At 50.0% G+C, this 18,093-nt stretch overlaps 8 protein-coding genes and 1 non-coding gene across 9 annotated transcripts; 5 read left to right on the top strand and 4 right to left on the bottom strand.

Annotated features, from left to right (window-relative positions):
* The first annotated feature begins 142 nt into the window (after positions 1–142).
* Positions 143–1,262, top strand: BO85DRAFT_453496 (LYR motif-containing protein). The gene is made up of 4 exons (XM_025661066.1): positions 143–282; positions 339–452; positions 512–688; positions 754–1,262. Exons 2-4 carry the CDS (start codon positions 377–379, stop codon positions 846–848), a joined length of 348 nt encoding a protein of 115 aa, XP_025511029.1. The 5' UTR covers positions 143–282; positions 339–376; the 3' UTR covers positions 849–1,262.
* slt11 (Pre-mRNA-splicing factor ECM2) lies at positions 899–2,411 on the bottom strand. Its single transcript, XM_025654263.1, has 2 exons — positions 2,172–2,411; positions 899–2,118 (listed from the first exon to the last, which is right to left on the bottom strand). The coding sequence occupies exons 1-2, from the start codon at positions 2,310–2,312 to the stop codon at positions 1,102–1,104; spliced, it is 1,158 nt and encodes a 385-aa protein (XP_025511028.1). The 5' UTR covers positions 2,313–2,411; the 3' UTR covers positions 899–1,101.
* Positions 2,412–3,196: 785 nt separating this feature from the next.
* erg6 (sterol 24-C-methyltransferase) lies at positions 3,197–4,464 on the top strand (the record flags this gene model as incomplete). Its single annotated transcript, XM_025656468.1, has 3 exons — positions 3,197–3,400; positions 3,468–3,502; positions 3,570–4,464. The coding sequence occupies 3 exons, from the start codon at positions 3,197–3,199 to the stop codon at positions 4,462–4,464; spliced, it is 1,134 nt and encodes a 377-aa protein (XP_025511027.1).
* Positions 4,465–4,955: 491 nt separating this feature from the next.
* Positions 4,956–6,965, bottom strand: BO85DRAFT_382436 (sugar transporter; the record flags this gene model as incomplete). The annotated part of the gene is made up of 8 exons (XM_025656466.1): positions 4,956–5,096; positions 5,199–5,389; positions 5,474–5,824; positions 5,882–6,102; positions 6,151–6,225; positions 6,275–6,596; positions 6,652–6,708; positions 6,761–6,965. The coding sequence occupies 8 exons, from the start codon at positions 6,963–6,965 to the stop codon at positions 4,956–4,958; spliced, it is 1,563 nt and encodes a 520-aa protein (XP_025511026.1).
* A 408-nt stretch (positions 6,966–7,373) lies between these two features.
* On the bottom strand, positions 7,374–9,027 carry BO85DRAFT_406696 (BNR repeat-containing protein). Its single transcript, XM_025657341.1, has 2 exons — positions 8,290–9,027; positions 7,374–8,237 (listed from the first exon to the last, which is right to left on the bottom strand). The coding sequence occupies exons 1-2, from the start codon at positions 8,784–8,786 to the stop codon at positions 7,394–7,396; spliced, it is 1,341 nt and encodes a 446-aa protein (XP_025511025.1). The 5' UTR covers positions 8,787–9,027; the 3' UTR covers positions 7,374–7,393.
* Positions 9,028–9,370: 343 nt separating this feature from the next.
* BO85DRAFT_463354 (glycosyl hydrolase family 79 C-terminal domain-containing protein) lies at positions 9,371–11,212 on the top strand (the record flags this gene model as incomplete). The annotated part of the gene is made up of 8 exons (XM_025661921.1): positions 9,371–9,501; positions 9,552–9,671; positions 9,728–9,867; positions 9,947–10,054; positions 10,108–10,476; positions 10,524–10,615; positions 10,676–10,709; positions 10,767–11,212. The coding sequence occupies 8 exons, from the start codon at positions 9,371–9,373 to the stop codon at positions 11,210–11,212; spliced, it is 1,440 nt and encodes a 479-aa protein (XP_025511024.1).
* Positions 11,213–11,843: 631 nt separating this feature from the next.
* Positions 11,844–13,729, top strand: BO85DRAFT_481427 (SNG1 family protein). The gene is made up of 3 exons (XM_025663060.1): positions 11,844–12,038; positions 12,095–13,171; positions 13,221–13,729. The coding sequence occupies exons 1-3, from the start codon at positions 11,909–11,911 to the stop codon at positions 13,370–13,372; spliced, it is 1,359 nt and encodes a 452-aa protein (XP_025511023.1). The 5' UTR covers positions 11,844–11,908; the 3' UTR covers positions 13,373–13,729.
* A 142-nt stretch (positions 13,730–13,871) lies between these two features.
* Positions 13,872–13,979, bottom strand: BO85DRAFT_t264. The gene has a single exon. It is a non-coding gene; the product is annotated as a tRNA-Met (tRNA).
* Positions 13,980–15,653: 1,674 nt separating this feature from the next.
* BO85DRAFT_463352 (flavin-containing monooxygenase) lies at positions 15,654–17,294 on the top strand (the record flags this gene model as incomplete). Its single annotated transcript, XM_025661920.1, has 1 exon — positions 15,654–17,294. The coding sequence occupies one exon, from the start codon at positions 15,654–15,656 to the stop codon at positions 17,292–17,294; it is 1,641 nt and encodes a 546-aa protein (XP_025511022.1).
* Between the last annotated feature and the right edge of the window lie 799 nt (positions 17,295–18,093).

Below are 18,093 nucleotides of genomic sequence, written 5' to 3'. Positions count from 1 at the left end.
AAAAAGACAAAGTGCTTTTCCATTTTTTTCTGCCCCGACTTGCCGCCACCCAGTGGGCCAATCAAGCCTGGGCTGTTTCGGAGGTCATCGAAAGTCATGGACTGCCGCAGGGAACGACGGTTAGAAATTCAACCTTTTTGCATGTTGATTAGATCTTCTTCTTATATGTTTTGTTGTTTTTGACTGTACTTTCTATATCAAGGATTCTTTATTTACAGAGCGACGAGCCGCATTCGCCTGCCGACCATTTTCTTTATCATCAGATCACCCGTTACTATCGCAGTACGCCACCCCAAAAGACTCAATTTACAAGGAGACAACTTCTAAAAGGTCAACAGATTGAATTCTTCGATAAATCTCACTATCAACCCTCATAATGTCCTCCCAAACCGCCCTGTCCGCACGCAGTGCTTACCGCCAACTCCTCCGCGCTACCCGCATTGCCTTCCGGGGTCAGTCGCCGCCTCAACAGCCTTAAGTCTATTCAACGCTAACCATATTCAACGTGCAGATGATGTCCGTGTTATGATTGCTGCCCGTCAAGAGGCTCGCCGGAATTTCGACAGCCACCGCCGCGAAGGCATTGATACTCCGATGCAGATCAACCATGCGCTCGAAGTGGCGAACATTCTCAGACACAACATTGTCCAGGGTGTACGGGAGCAAGATGATGAGAATGCCAAGTGGGGTGAGTAGCTAGCAGAGGAATTATGCTATGGCTGAGTATATGTCGCTGACCCGAGATCCTATCAGAACTCCGCATTCATGACGACATCGAGCGCGGCGATAACGACACCATCAGAGTTAAGGGAAAGACTGTCAAGGTGGATAAGGCATGCTCGTCATAGAGGGAGGGTCTCCCGTGAGGAATCCGACTGTCTGGAAGCCTATGCGTGGGTGAAAGGATGACTGCAGACTATGGCATTTGCAGACTGTATTATAGTATACCCAAACTTTTCTCTCTCCTTCCGGCGTCTTTGGGGGTATTTTATGGTTTAATCAGAATGTAGAAAATATACACAACGCCCGCTCGCGAACATACATAAGACCTCCTTGTTCCCGAACCCTGTAGAAAACAAAATGCGAGTGTTGAAATGCAGATCAATCACCAGACAGACTGGAGTACTGGACCTCTCCAGCACCCGGGGGTGGGGCGACAGCATAACTCCGTTGTTTTTGCTCTTTGCCAATCTCCTCTCCGGCAGCGGTGATGGCTCTCTTTCCAGAATCGGCTGCCCGCGGGCCTGCCGCCTGCCGACCTTCCCGGGCATTCTTCAAGCGCTCCTCCCGGTCCATGTTATCCAACGGCTTGGGCTTACCCCATCGAACACGCAGAGGGCAGCCTTGGATGACAGCCCGACCCTGGCACTGCTTGGCGGCTGCCTCGGCACCCTCCCGAGTTGCGAAGTTGACGAACGCAGAGTGAGCACGGTGGGAGCAAATGAGCGACCGCAGCTGTCCAAACTGTGTGAAGAAAGTCCGCAGCGTATGTTCCGGAAGATCATCCTCCACGCCAGTAACAAAGAGCGATGTGATGTTCGGATCCGCGGGCGGTAGGATATCTTCAGCCGATGGGGGCACCTGAGCGGCGCTAGGGAATGGGCGGCCACCACGACCACCACGCATACCTCCTCGTCCTCTACCCGGAAGTGGCGTTCCCCTCCTGCTTTCGCTTGTGCGAATGGGTCCCGGGCCATTTCCGTAGCGGCTGTGTACGACCGGTGCGTCGCTGGGTCCTGCACTCGCGCCCTCCTCGTCTTGGGGTGCAGCCTCTATCTGGCGAGGCTTCCTGTAGTAGGGCTCACTGTTGGCGAGCCTCCGAAGCAACTCCCGAGCTTTCTCGTCCGTCTTCTCGTATTCCTCCACCGCGCCACGCCCCTCTTCGATCTCCTTCTCGTGACCTTGTGCGTAGTATTCGCGGTTGATGGTGCTTTCGGGGCCCGGGGCGACCATCTTCAAAGCAGCATCACGAACGACGATCGGCAGCCCGAAGGACAGATCCAGCATACAGCATTGGCAGCAGTTCTTCAAACGCGCGCAGGTCAAGCAGATGGCAGTACGCTTCTGGCGCGCGGTGCGGTCAGCTTTCCAGCGGAAGATGGTGAAAGGACGCGTGCACTGGGAATATGTTAGTATGGTCTGGTTGTCCGAAAGTTGAAAGGTCTGCCTACAATCTTGCATTCTGCGCCATGGTCTTCCTTGAGCATCTGAACGTAAGGATTGTCGGGCAGGCAGTTCTCGCACACGGAGGGGAAGTCAGTGGTCTCCCATCCGGACCGGTTCAGGTCCTGCTTAATCTGTGGAGGGGGCATCTTGTCGTTGTGTTGATCAGCTGCGCTTCCACACAGAAACGCGAAGCCCTGCGGAGATGATGCGGCGAAGTTGAGCGTTGTCGGTAGCAAGAACTTGGATTATCGATAGTCGTAGTGGCGCATTCTGTGGCTAAGTGTGGCTGTTATGACATAAGCAAGATGTGAGTCACGTGATATGACTGCAAGTTCCTGCATCACATGCATGGAAAGGATGAACCCGAGTGCTTGTTTAGGCATCTGCGTAAGGAGTATAGTAATTCCAGTAGAAAGTGCATGATGCTCAATCATACAGAGTCTGAAACGAAACCTTGCAGTCCAGGCCTTGATCCCGCGGCATTCAACCTGATAGCATAGCCTCTTCTGTGCGACCAGCGGATCCAGTGATGCCTGGCGGAATACGCAGCGGATACGCGATACGCGATACGCAGCTTCTCGATATGACCAGGAACGCCCTGGTCAACTGCCTAGTACGGCTTAGCGCTGTTCCACCGTCTCTTTCGGATACAACTTTTTCCTGGCTAGAACCCCAGGATGCCTGTTCGGGCCTAGCCCCCCGCCATCTGGTTGGCTGGCCAGCGGCACAGCGGTGATTGGCTGGGGAAATGTCAAAGTCAGTCGTAATTCCGCCTCCCCTTTCTTTCGGTCGATCGCATTAACTGCTGCGTTGGCCTCGCTTGCTTCTTCGTATCCTTTCGTTTTCCTCTTCCTTCACTTCTGTCTGCCTGTTCGGCCTTTCTTCTCTTCTCAGGATCGTGTTTCTGGTTATAAAACTGCCTCAATTGCCTCCTCAAGTCACTGTATCCGAACCACTTACTCCGGACACCTGTGCTTCTTGACCGATCCACCCCTTTTTATCCCACTTTAATTTCCAATTGCTGTCAACAATGGCTCCCGCAGCTCTCGAACAGGAGAACCATGCGCGTGATGCGGAGTTCAACCGTGTCCTCCATGGAAAGTCCGCTGAAGCTCAGGGTGGTTTCGCTGCCATGCGCAACAAGGACGCCGCCGCTCAGAAGGCTGCTGTCGACGAGTACTTCAAGCACTGGGACAACAAGAGCGCTGAGGAAGAGACTGAAGAGATCCGTGCGGTATGTTTGCGACTTACTCGTTTCCGATATTGATGCTAAGCCTTGTACTAATATATCAATGTTCTAGGCCCGTCGTGCCGAGTATGCGACCTTGACCAGACAGTATGTACCACTATTGGGATCCAGATTCATGGGTTTGATCATCAGTACTAACTCGAATTTTCTATAGCTACTACAACCTTGCGACGGACTTCTACGAGTACGGATGGGGTACCTCCTTCCACTTCTGCCGTTTCTCCCCTGGCGAGGGCTTCCACCAGGCCATCGCTCGCCACGAACACTACCTCGCCCATCAGATCGGCATCAAGTCTGGAATGAAGGTTCTCGATGTTGGCTGCGGTGTCGGAGGCCCTGCCCGTGAGATCGTCAAGTTCACCGACGCCAATGTGGTCGGCCTGAACAACAACGACTACCAGATCCAGCGTGCTACGCGCTACGCTGAGCGTGAGGGCTTGGCCCACAAGTTGACCTTCGAGAAGGGTGACTTCATGCAGATGAAGTTCGAGGACAACACCTTCGACGCTGTCTACGCCATTGAGGCTACCTGCCACGCTCCCGAACTCGAGGGTGTCTACAAGGAAATCTTCCGTGTCCTGAAGCCCGGTGGTGTTTTCGGTGTCTACGAATGGTTGATGACCGAGGAGTACGACAACAGCAACGCCGAGCACCGCAAGATCCGTCTCGGTATCGAGCAGGGTGACGGTATCTCCAACATGGTCAAGGTCTCCGAGGGTCTTGACGCCATGAAGGGAGCCGGTTTCGAGCTCCTCCACAACGAGGATTTGGCCGACCGCCCCGACACCATCCCCTGGTACTACCCCTTGGCCGGTTCCTTCAAGCACTTGACCTCTCCCTGGGACTTCTTCACGATCGCTCGTATGACCTGGTGGGGCCGTGGCATTGCCCACCGCTTCGTCGGAGCCATGGAGAAGGTCGGTCTTTTCCCCAAGGGCTCTCAGAAGACTGCCGACAGTCTGGCCCTGGCCGGTGACTGCCTTGTTGCCGGTGGTGAGAAGAAGCTGTTCACTCCCATGTACCTCATGGTTGGCCGCAAGCCCGAGTAAACGGTTTCAGCAAAAAAAAAAACTTGCATTATGCCATAACGCCTGTACAAATCATTCTGGGACAGCATCCTATTGCATAGACAGCACGGCGGTCTATGTTCTTTAATATCCGGGTTTCTTTTTTTTTCCCTTTATATTTCCCTATGTTTCATTCCCTTTCTTGTGTGTCATTATATTGCATACCGCCGCGGGATGCTTTGTTTTCGTTAGTGCATTTGTTTTTTTCTTCCCCTCTGTTCCTTTTCCCATCTCATGTCCTGCCCATACGGGAATGGGCAGGCGTACGAAATCACTGCTGAGTATCATGTGCCGATGGTGATGATTCCTTTCTGTTACTTGTCATTTGTTGTTCAGAATAGATTTAATAGCGAGTACCAGGAATAACGAGTCTCAAAATTACCTATTTCACTTTACTTCCATACCAACAACGTAAATCATAACCAGTCTCATACCTTATCAAGCACCTCATCCAATAAACGACCCAATATATCCTACCGAGCCACTTCAATCTCCTTCGCCTCTGCCTTCTCCTTTTCATCCAAAAACTCCTCCGCCACCGGATTAGCATGACTAACCACCGCATCCTTCCCATCAAACAGCAGCGCAATCTGCTCGAGACTCGGTCCTTTGGTCTGCAAATATACCATGGTATTAGTCACCATCGCCACGATGTCGAACAAGAGCATGTGCATATATATATAGTGGGATGTGAAAGGGACAGAATGAACACCAACCTCAATAAAGAAGAAATACACCACCACAAACTCAACGATAATCCACCCCACATAGAAGAAATAATACTTCCATGCGAAGGCGTCAATCCCCAGTGGGTTTACATACGTGTTGAAGGCCCCTGTGGCACCGGTGACGAGCCAGAAAAGAGCGATGCCTTTGGCGCGGATGGAGTAGGGGAGGATTTCAACGACTGCGTTTGTCAGTTAGCTATTGCACTAACCATTTATATTCGGCTAGGTGAGAGATTCTGTGGCTTGGGATAGAAAGTACTAACCGTAGAGCATCATCGCACCCGTCCAACCTAGATTATGTACTCCGTTGTATATATAGATGAAAGCGACAGTGGCGTACGATGCAGACTGGCTGCCTGTTTCGACGAACACGCCCGTGCAAATCGTGATGAGCGCAAAGACGAGCCAGATGAGTCCCATGGACCAGAGCAGGAGAGGTCTTCGTCCGACTCGGCCGGGAAGGAAGGCAAAGGCTAGTGCACAGGCGAAACTGAACATTTGGCTTGTTGCGGTGATCAGGGTCGTGTCGACTTCGGCGGTTATTCCGGCGGATTTGAGCATGCTGCTGAGGTAGTAGCTTATTAGGCCGTTGCCGGACCATTGTTTGCAGATTCCTGGTGGTCTCTCGCATTAGGCGGTGGTGGTGGTAGGTTGAGGGTAGAGGAACTCACCACACCATATGAGGATGAACGAGCGCCATCTGTTTCCACGGGTGTTGATGAGTTCTTTCCAGGATGTCTTTTTGGCGGCGATCTCGAGTTCGATGGTCTCTTTCATTTCTTGGTATTCCTGTTGCACTACGATGTCCTGGGCGTCGCCGTTGCCGTGGTATTTGGCTAAAATGGCGAGGGCGGCTTGTTCGCGGCCGCGGCTGATGAGCCAGCGGGGGGATCTATGATTGTTAGGAATGGATTGGAATGTAAAAATCCTTTTGGCCTACTCTGGAAGAATGAATGCTCCAATTACTTGGATTATTGATGGAAGCGCTTGGAAGACGGTGGGAATGCGCCATGCCCTATCTTTCATAAGGATGAAGAAGTACGGTCTCGGGCAGGTGGGCTTACCATGCACTTGCAAGTCGGAAGGATCCAAATGTAATCCACGCCGCGATGATAGATCCAGCACTGTACGTAGTGTTCGACATGGAAGTTGCTGTCGCTCGATGGTCTGGGTAGGCTAGTTCACCCATCCATACTGGCCCGATCGCAGCAACTACCACACCTCCCATGCCTAGAAGCAAGCGAGCTGCGATGAAGAGACCGGCACTGGAGGCACCAGTAGCCATGCCGGTACCAGCAAGGCATAGAATGGCGCCGAAAAACAGGCAGTATCTGCGACCGAGCCTGTCGGAAATGAAGGAAATGAAGACAACGCCGACGATATTGCCTGATATTGTAGTTAGACCAATAACGAGATCGTCGAGATCAGTGTACTGTATCACCTATCCAGTACATAGCGCTCATGGCCCCCAGAAGGCTACCATGAGGGTGATTAAAATCTGCACTGCATGGTCAGTCAACGGACTAGCGCAGATACAATACTAGACAGACCCTCCTGCCAAACACTCAGCTCTTGCACGTTATTGATCAAGGAAGCATCGTAGCCTTGAGTAAACTCGCTGAACATGAGAAAGAACAGCATCAAGTTCAGCTTTCGTAGACCGGTGTCCTTCCACCATGGCCCTTGCTTGTTGCTCACCACCGTGGTGTCCTCCAGCGCTCTGCGATCGATGGGCTTCCGCGCACTTACAGCCATGATGAAGTCGGGTTGGTTAACGATATCCCATAATACTGCCACCAACTCCCATCAAGAAGATATATACGGAGATTGTAGCAGATCCTATGGAATGTGATGTCTAATCAAGACAAGCTTGCCCAGGCTATTATCCGGGGTCAAAACCTGGGGGAACTGCGGGGCTGATCGCGCAGATCCCTCCTCCAGGTTGCATGAGAGGTTCGGCCTAAAGCAATCCGAGGCGGCTGGGAAACACCATGCGAGCAGCTCAGACAGCTGGTGGCGATCTCCTGATTCTCCTGTTGGTGGAAAATGTATTCCTAGTGCGAGTGACTGCGTCGCCACGAGCAAGGGCTGACCTGAAATTGACTTCCGGGTTGAAGGCTTCCACTAGGATTGCTGCTACTAATTACTGCTTCTCTTGCTTTTCAAGACTTATCACATGCTCCTCATTGTGCCAGGTTATTGACATCGAATTGTAGCACGGCCACCTTCCTTTTACCTTCCTCATTGTCTCTCAATATGAGAATAGACAGAAGCCCAAATTTTGTAAAGGCTTCTTCGTCGATCAGCGGCTCTCCACTGTATCCACGTTCTCTCCATACTACACTCATTTCTCCATTTATACCAGTCATACTCCTCCGCGCAATCAACATTTCACTCTCCGTATTCGACGGAAGTATGAAGAAGACAGCATTGAGCTTCTCGCTATGGACAAGTTTTCCTCGAGGTCCGGTAGGCGTAGGGTATATGTCAGGTATTGCGAAGAAACTCCACTGATTGTCCGATGGGGAGCGGTAGTAGTGCATCCATGTTTCCTTTCCGGTGGTGTTCTCTCGATTCAATACATGCACTCCTCCCTCGGGGTCAACGTACTGTGCCTCCTGATTCATGATACCGCTGTTTCTAGGGATATCCCTGACGAGTAGCCGGCTATCTTGGGACTCGAGTCCGGTCCCTGGACGTGCTGACAAGATAGCCACTGACTTTTGGTTTGACCCGCTCCATGTAGTGCCATTATCCCGACTATATGCATAATATAGCCCTTCGTTATTCTCGGGGCCATTGGGTCCAGCTTGCGCTTTGTGGGCTGTGGAAGCACAGTCGTTCGCTCCTTCGTACTCGATAAAGTGTCGGTTAGTCCAAGTGACGTGAAGACTATTCGTTTGTAGATGATAAGATATCCCATTTGGATACGGGTTACACTGTCTTCCAACTAGATAGGTTCCCAGTTGGACGAATTGCGCAGTGTCAGAACTGTAGCGATACAGGACATCGGAGCCGGCACCTGCTCTACGGGCTGAATTTCAGATTCTGCTTCTTCGGAGTTTTGCGCATTACATACTTTCCAATGCGACACTCGAAGTACATGTCTTTTTCAGCAGGTATGAATCGTGGATATGTAACGTCCAACAGACCGTCGCAGCCGGGTAGATGATCTAGAACCGGGCTGAAGTTGCTTGCCGTCCAACTCGACTCGCTTGGGTCGGCTGCCAGACCTGGTCGCGAGATGCGATATTTCAGCGCATCGCAGTGGTGGTCAAACGACACATGGATCGTTCCATCACCACCACAAATTCCGATGGATATGGTATTATGTCCATCATCGGTCGTCTGGTTGTAATCTTCGAAAGTCAAGTATTGCCAGTCGGACGCAGGGTCCCGGACATCATGGCGTGCAATCGTAACTCTTCTAGAGTCCGATCCTTCCAACGAGGTATAAAAAGCCACATACTGGATGCTGCCCGAAGTTGTAATTGCTGACTGCTGATAGGCACAGGCGTTTAGGCGGTGCGTGGTATTGGGGTCGTCCCCAAGAGCAGTAATTGACGGAATAGTCATAATTCAGTAGTAGCAAACACGTCTCGAGTATTTTTGGCTCGGGTGATATGCGGACTCTTCGATGGGTGGTAGACTCTCAGCTAGAGAACTATGCGATTTCTCGAGGCACGTGAACTGGCCTGATCGGGATCGAGAGAAGACTGCGGCAGAGCATTTTCCCTCCCAGCATCTCTTGCCCTTTCTTAAACCGCTCTTGCACAACACAATAAGAACATGGCTATTAGCTGGTCGCCAGTCCAGCTGATGTTTGGTGGAAGAACTCCTGATCCATTCGTCACTGCCCCGCCCCCGCAATGACAGCGATCTCCGCCGGTGTCCATCGATGGCCGGCCATTCACCGATCGTCTTCAATAAACTCTGTCGATGTTTGATCGCCCCCTCACCTCAATTTATCCGAGCTGGCTCCATAATAACCGATGGCACCTCCAGTGGATGTATGGGTTCGAGCAGTCGATTCGGTTGACTGCGGCAATTGAAATACGGAGTTTCTGGAGACCATTGAACAAGTACTCCCTTGCTAAGAGCATAGATAAGTTCGCGTTATGTACAGTTCAATTGGGATCCTAGTCATGCCTGGCATCAGAATGAATGCTTTTATTGCTTCGGCTCTTCTGCTGGCTACTGGAAGCGGAGTCAATGGCCTCGAGTTTGAAATTCCATCGTCAGCTCCAGCAAACTCCAGTGGTCAGCTAGACGCTGCTCCTGTGGGCGTTTCGTACGTCGAACTGTTCTACTGCATGAGATCTGATTTCTGACTCCAATAAGATTCGAGTTTTTCGCCTTCCCAGAGTACTTCCAGCAACTACCCTTGACAAATTCTTGTTTGGGACAACTGCACGATGCATCGGGATCTTACTCGCCCATTCGAATTGGAGGCACAACGCAGTGAGATAACCGCGGCGTCTTCGTACTGCAAGTTATCGTACTAAGTCTTCTACAAGAGATCGCGCGACCTACAATGCCTCTTTATCGTCAGCAGTCTCATACAGCGTTGACTCGCCGGATGATGCACCAGAGACACTCACATTTGGTGACTCATTCATGGAAATAGCTGGTACTTATGAAGGATCAGTGACCATTGGTATGCCATTGATAGCAAACATGATTGAATCGCGAGTTCCCTTACCGGGCTCATAGCAAGAATGCTGATATACGCTCAGGGCTCAATAGACGGCTGGACAATATCGACAATACAATTGCCGCAGCAAAGGTCGCCAAATCAGAGGTTGCTACTCTTTATGCTATTGAGCTTGGTAACGAACCGAACTGTACGTTCACTGTATGTACTTACTTTCGGAATAGGCGCGCTAACTCTTGTCAGTCTTCACTTCAAGTGATCCAATCGCGGATGGCCAGTCATGGACGGCTGCAGCTGATGCAGCTTCGCAGGTCTCGTGGCAAGCATCTGTAGGCAGTGCTTTGGACGAAACGTCATTCGCCCAAGCTGGTGTCTTCTTCGGCGTGGGTACATTCAATGTGAGCAATTTAGCCCAGAAAGAGGAAGAAGCCGATACCACCCAATACGTGCGCTCTTTCTGCCACCATTACTATCCGCAATCCGCGTCTACCGCGGACCTAGATGAATTGATGAGCCATACCGAGATCGTGGAGGGAGTGGCAGAGTTCCAGAGCCAAGTAGTGGCTGCACAGGAGCTCGACAAAGATTTTGTCATGGGAGAAACAAACTCGGGTATGTCTCGCCCAGCACGTGCCTGACCAAATGCTAAATAACGCCAGCGACCGGTGGAGGTGGTGGTATTAGCCCTACCTTCGGTGCCGGGCTCTGGATCCTGGACTACGTCATGCAAGCCACCATTCTAGGTGTTAAAGTAGGCCTACCTGCCATCAACTCCGGATCTAGAACGAGCCTTTTGATCTGACTTTGACAGCAATTATTCTTCCACCAAGGAACAATTGGCAACTGTACGTATCTCATGTTGTTGCTTATGTCTGGTTGGCGCAAGTTAACCCATGGTACAGGCCCGTATTGCTGGTGGGACGAATCGGTGAATGCGCCATTCTACGGCGCCTATACCGCCGCCCTTGCCCTCTCTGGTGCCTCCAAAGTCGCCCAGCTAGACACCGGGAATAGCCGGTTCGCAGCATACGCATTCTACGATAGCAGTAACCAGCCCATCCGTGTATTGCTGTACAACTCGGAGTATTACACCTCAGGGACACGGAGCAGTGTGAGCGTGACATTGAGTGGCATTCCCTCGACATCCACTTCTGTATCCGCGTTGCGATTAACTGGAGATGCCGCAACAACGACCGTCGGGGAGGGGGCGATCACCGTCGGAGGACAAACTTTTGCGAACGCGACATGCGAATTACAGGGCACAAAGGATACGGAGACGATGCAAGCAACAGCAGGACGGGCGACATTCACTGTCCAGGCATCCGAGGCGTTGCTTATTTATGTGTAATCTGAAAGAAGCACGAGCAGCGTTAGGCTTGGTCGTATCAGATAAGATTGGAATGCACGGACAAACCAAGCTGGGCCTGCTAGGGGTAATCCCGGGTCTAGCCAGTTCCCTTAAGAATATAGCCGGAATTCCGCTTGGCTCGGCAGCCGAGAAATGACCGGGTCTACCGTTCTGCCAGTCACCTCACCGCCCACTTCATACCACGCCGAGCCTCATCATGATCAAGCGTCTTAATTTATAAGAGTGCATATTTCAAGCATGAGAATATGCACTTATTATAAATATAGAAGACCTCATCGTGGTCAAATTAGAAGAGGGTTGTTCCCGTTGTTAGCGGTAGGCCACGCGGAGTTAGTTCATGCCATGCCGAGCTGTAAGCCCGAGATCGAACTTTTTACACTTTCGCGCTCCGAAAAGGCGAACTCTGGTCTCGGAATTCGATCATTACCCTATTTGGATAATTTCCCGGGTTCGCCGTTGCCGACTTTTGATAGCGATCAGTGAGCCACCAGTGGAAAATGGTTGCGATGGGTACCAGGCTGATCATGGACTCTTTTAAATCTGCCCATCGCGCCTCTGGGCCTCCTTGGCGCCGGATGGCATCATTTTCTTATCTGTTGTGGTTTTCCCTCTTTCCTTCGCTACCCTTACCATCCCTCACACGTCGGCCTTACGTCCTTGTCCTCGGGCCACAGTATGAGCTCCGACAAAGTCCAGATGGCCGAGGCTGGCGACAAGGCTGAGGCCCCTCCTGCGGCCGTCTCTTTCTTCGATCCTGCACTTAAAGCTGCTCGTCGCAGCGTGTTCTTCCAGTGGGGCCGGACAGGTTCGTGCTAAACCCTTAAAACTATTGTTATTCTTTCTCTAATTGTAACTATATAGTTTTACTGCTCTGTGTCTTCATCCTTTGCATTCTATCCCTGTTCTGGGCCGTACAATTTCAGGCGGAGTCCCGGTTTCCTGCTCTAACTGTTTGGGTCGTCGACTTTGATGGCCAGCTGGAGCCCTACCGAAATGAGACTCCAATTGTGGGCCCTGCCGTGACTGACGTCGTGAACCAGATACTTGACTCGAGCAGCGAGCATCTAGGTTACACGATCAAGTCTCCTGCAGAGTTCAACAATGACCCCTGGGCTGTGCGCCAGTCGGTGTACGACGAGCACGCTTATGCAGCTGTTATTGTCAACTCTAATGCCACTGCTCTTCTTCGCAACGCCGTCACTAACGGAAACTCATCCTACGACCCCTACGGTGCGGCGGAGTTCGTCATGATCAGTGCACGCGATCCGACCACATATTACAACTACATCATCCCCTTTTTATCCGATCTAGACTTGGCCGTCCGGTCGTACTTCGGACCGCGCTGGATACAGACCGTCGCGCAGGAAGGGTACAACATCAGCAAGGTGCCACAGGCCATCAACCCGGCAATTGGATTCACCTCCATTGATCTTCGACCCTTCGCGCCCGCCGTCATCACTCCGGCCGTGAGCATTGGTCTCATCTATCTGATCATTCTTGCCTTCTTCAACACCCCGTTCATGATGCCCATACACATCCAATTCATCAAGGGCAACCATCCTCCGCTGAAAATCCCACAGTGGCTCCTGTGGCGCATCCTGTCTAACATTGGCACATACTTCTGCCTATCGCTCTTCTACTCCTTCGTGTCACTGGCCTTCCAGATCCCATTTAACAATCCCTCCGCACCCGACACTCAGTCCGCCAACAACCCCAATGCCTACGGCCATGGGTCCTTTGTTGTCTACTGGATGCTGAACTGGGTGGGAATGTGCGCCCTTGGTTTCCCGTGTGAGAACATGGCTATGATCATCGGTCTCCCTTGGAGTGCGCTCTTCCTCATCTTCTGGGTGATTACCAACGTGGCCACCGGATTCTATGCTCTGGACCTGGCACCAGGTTTCTTCAGATGGGGTTACGCCTGGCCTCTTCACAGAAGTACGTTGTTCCCTCAATTCTCCCAGTTAACAAAGCTAATATATGGTAGTCGTCGAGGCACTCCGCACCATTCTCTTCGATACGCATTCTCGCATCGGGCTTGACTTCGGTGTTCTTTTCGCCTGGGTCGCATTCTCAATCTGTTTGTTCCCATTCGCTGCAGCGTTTATGAACTGGAAGATTAAGCGGGGTTGGGCGTAAAAGGCTCATACACTAGCCCCGAATATTAAAAGCAAGACTTTTCTGATGTTGTTTGGCGAGCATACATAGAGATTCTAGATTTCGGCATGGTATCCTCTTGCTAATACTGTCCTTGGGAATAATGTGGATGAAGGTCATCATGGGGGGGGATTTCGGTTCTTGGATATACTTTTTACTAGATATTGTAGTCACTTATAGAGCCATCATAGTTATGTCTTTCTGTTCAATGCATGTCATAATAATAAGTTGCTATGCTTGGCTGGACTATTCTGTTGCTATACACCACGTGGTTGAGTTGTACTGAGGAAACGATACTCGATATATTGCAATTGTCTTTTTTTGTTGCATTGCCAGAATCTCCCCAATGATAATAAAAAGGAAAGACTAAAAATAAAATAAGAATTGAAGAGAGAGGGAAACAATTACTTATAGGCTGTATCCCAGTCGCACAATCATGGATATCACGTGATTTATGATCACGGAAATCCAAAAAAAGAAATGTCCCGAGGGAGGTTCGAACTCCCGGCCTTGGGATCGCATGGAAGTTATGCTTCCACGTCATACTGTAGTATGAGACCCACGTGATAACCAACTACACCATCGAGACGAGTTGTTGAAAACCGCGACATCTATTCGGCTTATATCCCGCGCATGCTGGCTCAGAAGAGACAATTTGTAAGATTGGCTTGGGATGTGGGTTTTCTTTTTTTTTTGGGTGGTTTATGTTTAGTAATTGGCTTTAGTATGATGTTTTATTACTTATGTATATGTGGGAATATGTTGTATTTTGGTGTTTCATTTTTATCGTTTTTGGTCGATGGTGGATATCGTTGTTTTGTATCGGTTATATATATATATATAGTTCCGCTACTAGTACCATACAAAATGATACTATCCATACCACGAACTTGATAGTAAAATCCGAGGATTGAAGCTTCAATCGCCTAGCCCGAGCCATCACGATCAGTTTAAATAACAAGGGGAATGAAAACCATGATTCTACTAATACTGCATTCATTACAGTGCCAATAGACACTGAGACGCAGAAAGTAATGATCTTGTCGCATACAATTCATATCGACACATCCTCAATAACAGTGTAACTTGATATTGATGGATGCGAACTTTATAGCAATAAAGGCTCTGCTAATATGTATCTGTTATGTTAGGCTTATTCACAAGTATATAGCACGCCATGGAATGCATCGATGCAGGGCAGAATATAGACCAAGAAAGTTAGCGGAGTGTTTTCAGAACTCCATTGCAATGCTGGTTAAGATACATCCGAGAAGCTAGTCAAACAAATCGGATACCTCTGAAGCCTTTGGAAGTCGACTTCAAGGTGGTGTGCCGTAATCATTATTCCAATCACTAGCTATGTGGCCAAATTTTGAAACGGGGTGACTGTGTTTTCGGTTCGGTACTGGACAGCAAAATTCAGGTCAATTGTCTCGCCGGGTTCATATTGTCCTTTTGCCCGAGAAGGTTGAAGGAGCTTTTATCCTTTTATTGTGCACGATCAATCCTGCATATGGAAGAAAACACCCTGGCAGCAATACGTTTCAGACGTCAAGGGGGCCGGACCGCCAAGTGTGGGGTTAAAGGATGACACCAATTTTCTTCGATAGAGACAACAAATATGTGATAACGGCATTTCCCGTGCGCCAATGTTTCGCTAGTGCTTATCATTATCGGATGACCAATAGTTACACAATCAAGGCTGCCATATTACCGAATTCAGCAGCCTACCCCCATGATCCTTCCCTAACGTGGCTTCTTCGACAGGGTCGTACGACGTATTCGCTTGTACGACAATAAGCATTGTTTTCGAAGCTACTAGGGCCAGACTGGCATCAAATCCTCAACCTGGATAAAGCACCATAACCGCCAAGCAAGGGGGCTGGGCAATAGTTTACCACCGGTCATTTCTTACTAACTTCCACTTTCTTAGGATTGAGCGGCGAGAGCCGAGGACGGCCGTCACCATATAAGCGGACTAGTAAGAATGCCCGAGCATGCACCTAAAACCGCACCGCAGCATGACGTCTCCACGCTAGTAAACAACAGTCTCTCCAACGGCCCATATTCAGAGATTGGTGGACATGTCACAGAAATACCTGGGGTTATCGCACCATAGACCCCCAGCAATGGCGGAGCGGTCGCATTAGTTCATATACCGGCTGTTTCCTTCCTATTGACATTTCGTAGAGTCTCCCAGCCATCACATCTTCGCCTTTTAGCTGCCTGCCACACATATAACCCCCCTAGAATTGATATAGGTATGGCGCACAGTGCAAATCTTCCAGACACCCGCCCTATCAGATATGACATCCTCATAATAGGAGCTGGGTTTTCGGGAATATTTATGTTATATCACCTTCGCAAACTAGGCTATTCATGCCGGATCTACGAAACAGGGACGGAATTAGGAGGGACATGGGCAAATCATATCTATCCAGGTGTAAGGGTCGATTCAGAAAGCTGGATTTATCAGCTGTCTATGCCGGAGGTTTGGGAGGATTGGTCTTGGAGCGAAGTTTACCCCTCCGGCCAGGAGCTGCGTCGGTATTTTGCCCATGTCGATAAAAAGCTTCATATCAAGAAAGATGTGGACTTCCAGTCCAAGGTAGTGAAGGCACAGTTCGTCCGAGAAAAGAGCTGTTGGCGCACCGAAACGGAGGATGGTCGAGTCACTGAATCCCAATTCCTCCTACCATGTACAGGACTTGCATCGAAGAGCTACACGCCTGCTTTCCCTGGGAGAGAGAGTTTCAAAGGCGAGATATATCACTCCGAATACTGGCCAAAGGAGAACGTTAATATCCAAGGCAAGAAAGTGGCAGTGATAGGCACGGGCTCAGCAGGAATTCAGATTATCCAAGAGTGGGCAAAAGAAGCAGGCACTCTGACGGTTTTTCAGAGAACACCCAACCTGGCTTTGCCCATGCGACAGCTTCAACTCCCCCAAGACCAGGAGGTCATAAGGTCCATGTATCCGCACGTCTTTCGGGACCGTGGTAAAACCTTTGCGGGATATGTAGCAACGCAAGTACCCAAACGGACATTTGACGTTTCACCCGAGGAGCGTGAGGCTTTTTATGAATATGCATGGAAAAAGGGCGGTTTTCATTTCCTGATTGGAACATATATCGATAATTTGACCGACCTGCAAGCAAACCGTGCCTTGTACGACTTCTGGGCTCAAAAGACGCGTTCGAGAATCCTCGACCCCAGAAAGCGGGACCTCCTGGCACCGTTGGATCCACCACATCCCATTGGAGCGAAACGAACGGCACTGGAACTGAATTACTTCGAAGTGTTCAACCAGCCGAACGTCCACTTAGTCAATGTGCGCGAGGAGAAAATTGTTGAATTCCGGCCCCACGGTATTGTCACAAGCAGTGGAGCCTACCATGAGCTTGACGCGGTCGCATTGGCAACTGGGTTTGATGGTTTGACAGGAAGCTTGACCAACTTAGGTCTTCGAAACACGGAGGGCATATCTCTGAAGGAAGAATGGAAGGATGGCGCAAAAACATACCTGGGTCTGACGCTTAGCGGATACCCCAATCTGTTCTACATGTGCGGAGTGCATGGACCGAGCGCACTTAGCAATGTACCCTCGACAATTGAAGTACAGGGCCAGATTATCATCGATACAATCCAGAGAATGCGGGCCAATCGACTGGCCTCTATCGAGGCTACATCAGAGGCAGCAGACTCATGGACAAAATGGGCGGATGAAATCGCTAACGCGACACTGTTTACTCGGGCGGACTCTTGGTATATGGGCGCCAATATACCGGGGAAGAAGCGGCAGATGCTTAATTTCTGTGGTGGAATACCAGCATACAAACAGGCTTGTACAGAGGCTCTGGAGAATTGGAAGGGGTTCAAGACTGTACAGATGGCGAATCTCTGAGGAAATTTGGGAAGACTTCATGCGGACTTCTTGGCAAGTGAACGTGAGATCAACCGTCCTCCACGAGTCAGCCCAGGCTGTCAACCCTTCTCCAAACGCAATGAAAGTACGAGCGGCAGAGTTTGGTCTCCCCAGAAATTACAGAGAATCTAGCCCTGCTTTATTTGGGAGATGGGTAAACTCTCCCGACTAACTTTCTATTGGGGGATCAGCAATAAGATGGTACTAACCAAAGACATATATTGAAGACCAATAATTTGACCCTGTTAATCATCGATCGAATGGATCTGCGGGGAAAAGCATGGGTTCCTCTGGTGTGTCTTGCGGGATGATCAACCGAAACATCATGGCTATAGTACGGGTAGGCGGCAGCAAATATGACACTTTTAGGACCTAGGCTGAAAGGAACTAAGCTATAGTGGCAAGAAAATGGAAATCATAGGCCAGGGAAGCTATTTCCTCGGAGGTTGGATTGATGAGACATTTCCGGAATCAAATGGACTAGGAACAATGCATCGATTCATATGCGGCTGACTCGCACGATTTTCCATTAACTAATTAGTGTGATAGACTGCCAGTCAGCTACCCAAGAGCTCCACTAGACCGAGAGCTGAATTTGTTTGCTTTTGTTATTTTATTTTGTTTTTTTCCTTTCATTTTCTAAATTTTTTTTTTTTTCTTTTTTTCTTTTTTTTCTTGATTGAATATCACTTCTTCCCATCCCAGCCCATTGCTCCAATTGTAACAATGGCCTTGTCGGGGCGTGGCCTGAGGTTTCTGCAGGCCTCCCATGCCCGAC

Source organism: Aspergillus piperis (genome assembly GCF_003184755.1).
Source record: "Aspergillus piperis CBS 112811 unplaced genomic scaffold BO85scaffold_26, whole genome shotgun sequence".
Lineage (NCBI taxonomy): Eukaryota > Fungi > Ascomycota > Eurotiomycetes > Eurotiales > Aspergillaceae > Aspergillus > Aspergillus piperis.
Note: the sequence above shows the minus strand (reverse complement) of the source record. Positions and strands in the feature narration are given on the sequence as shown.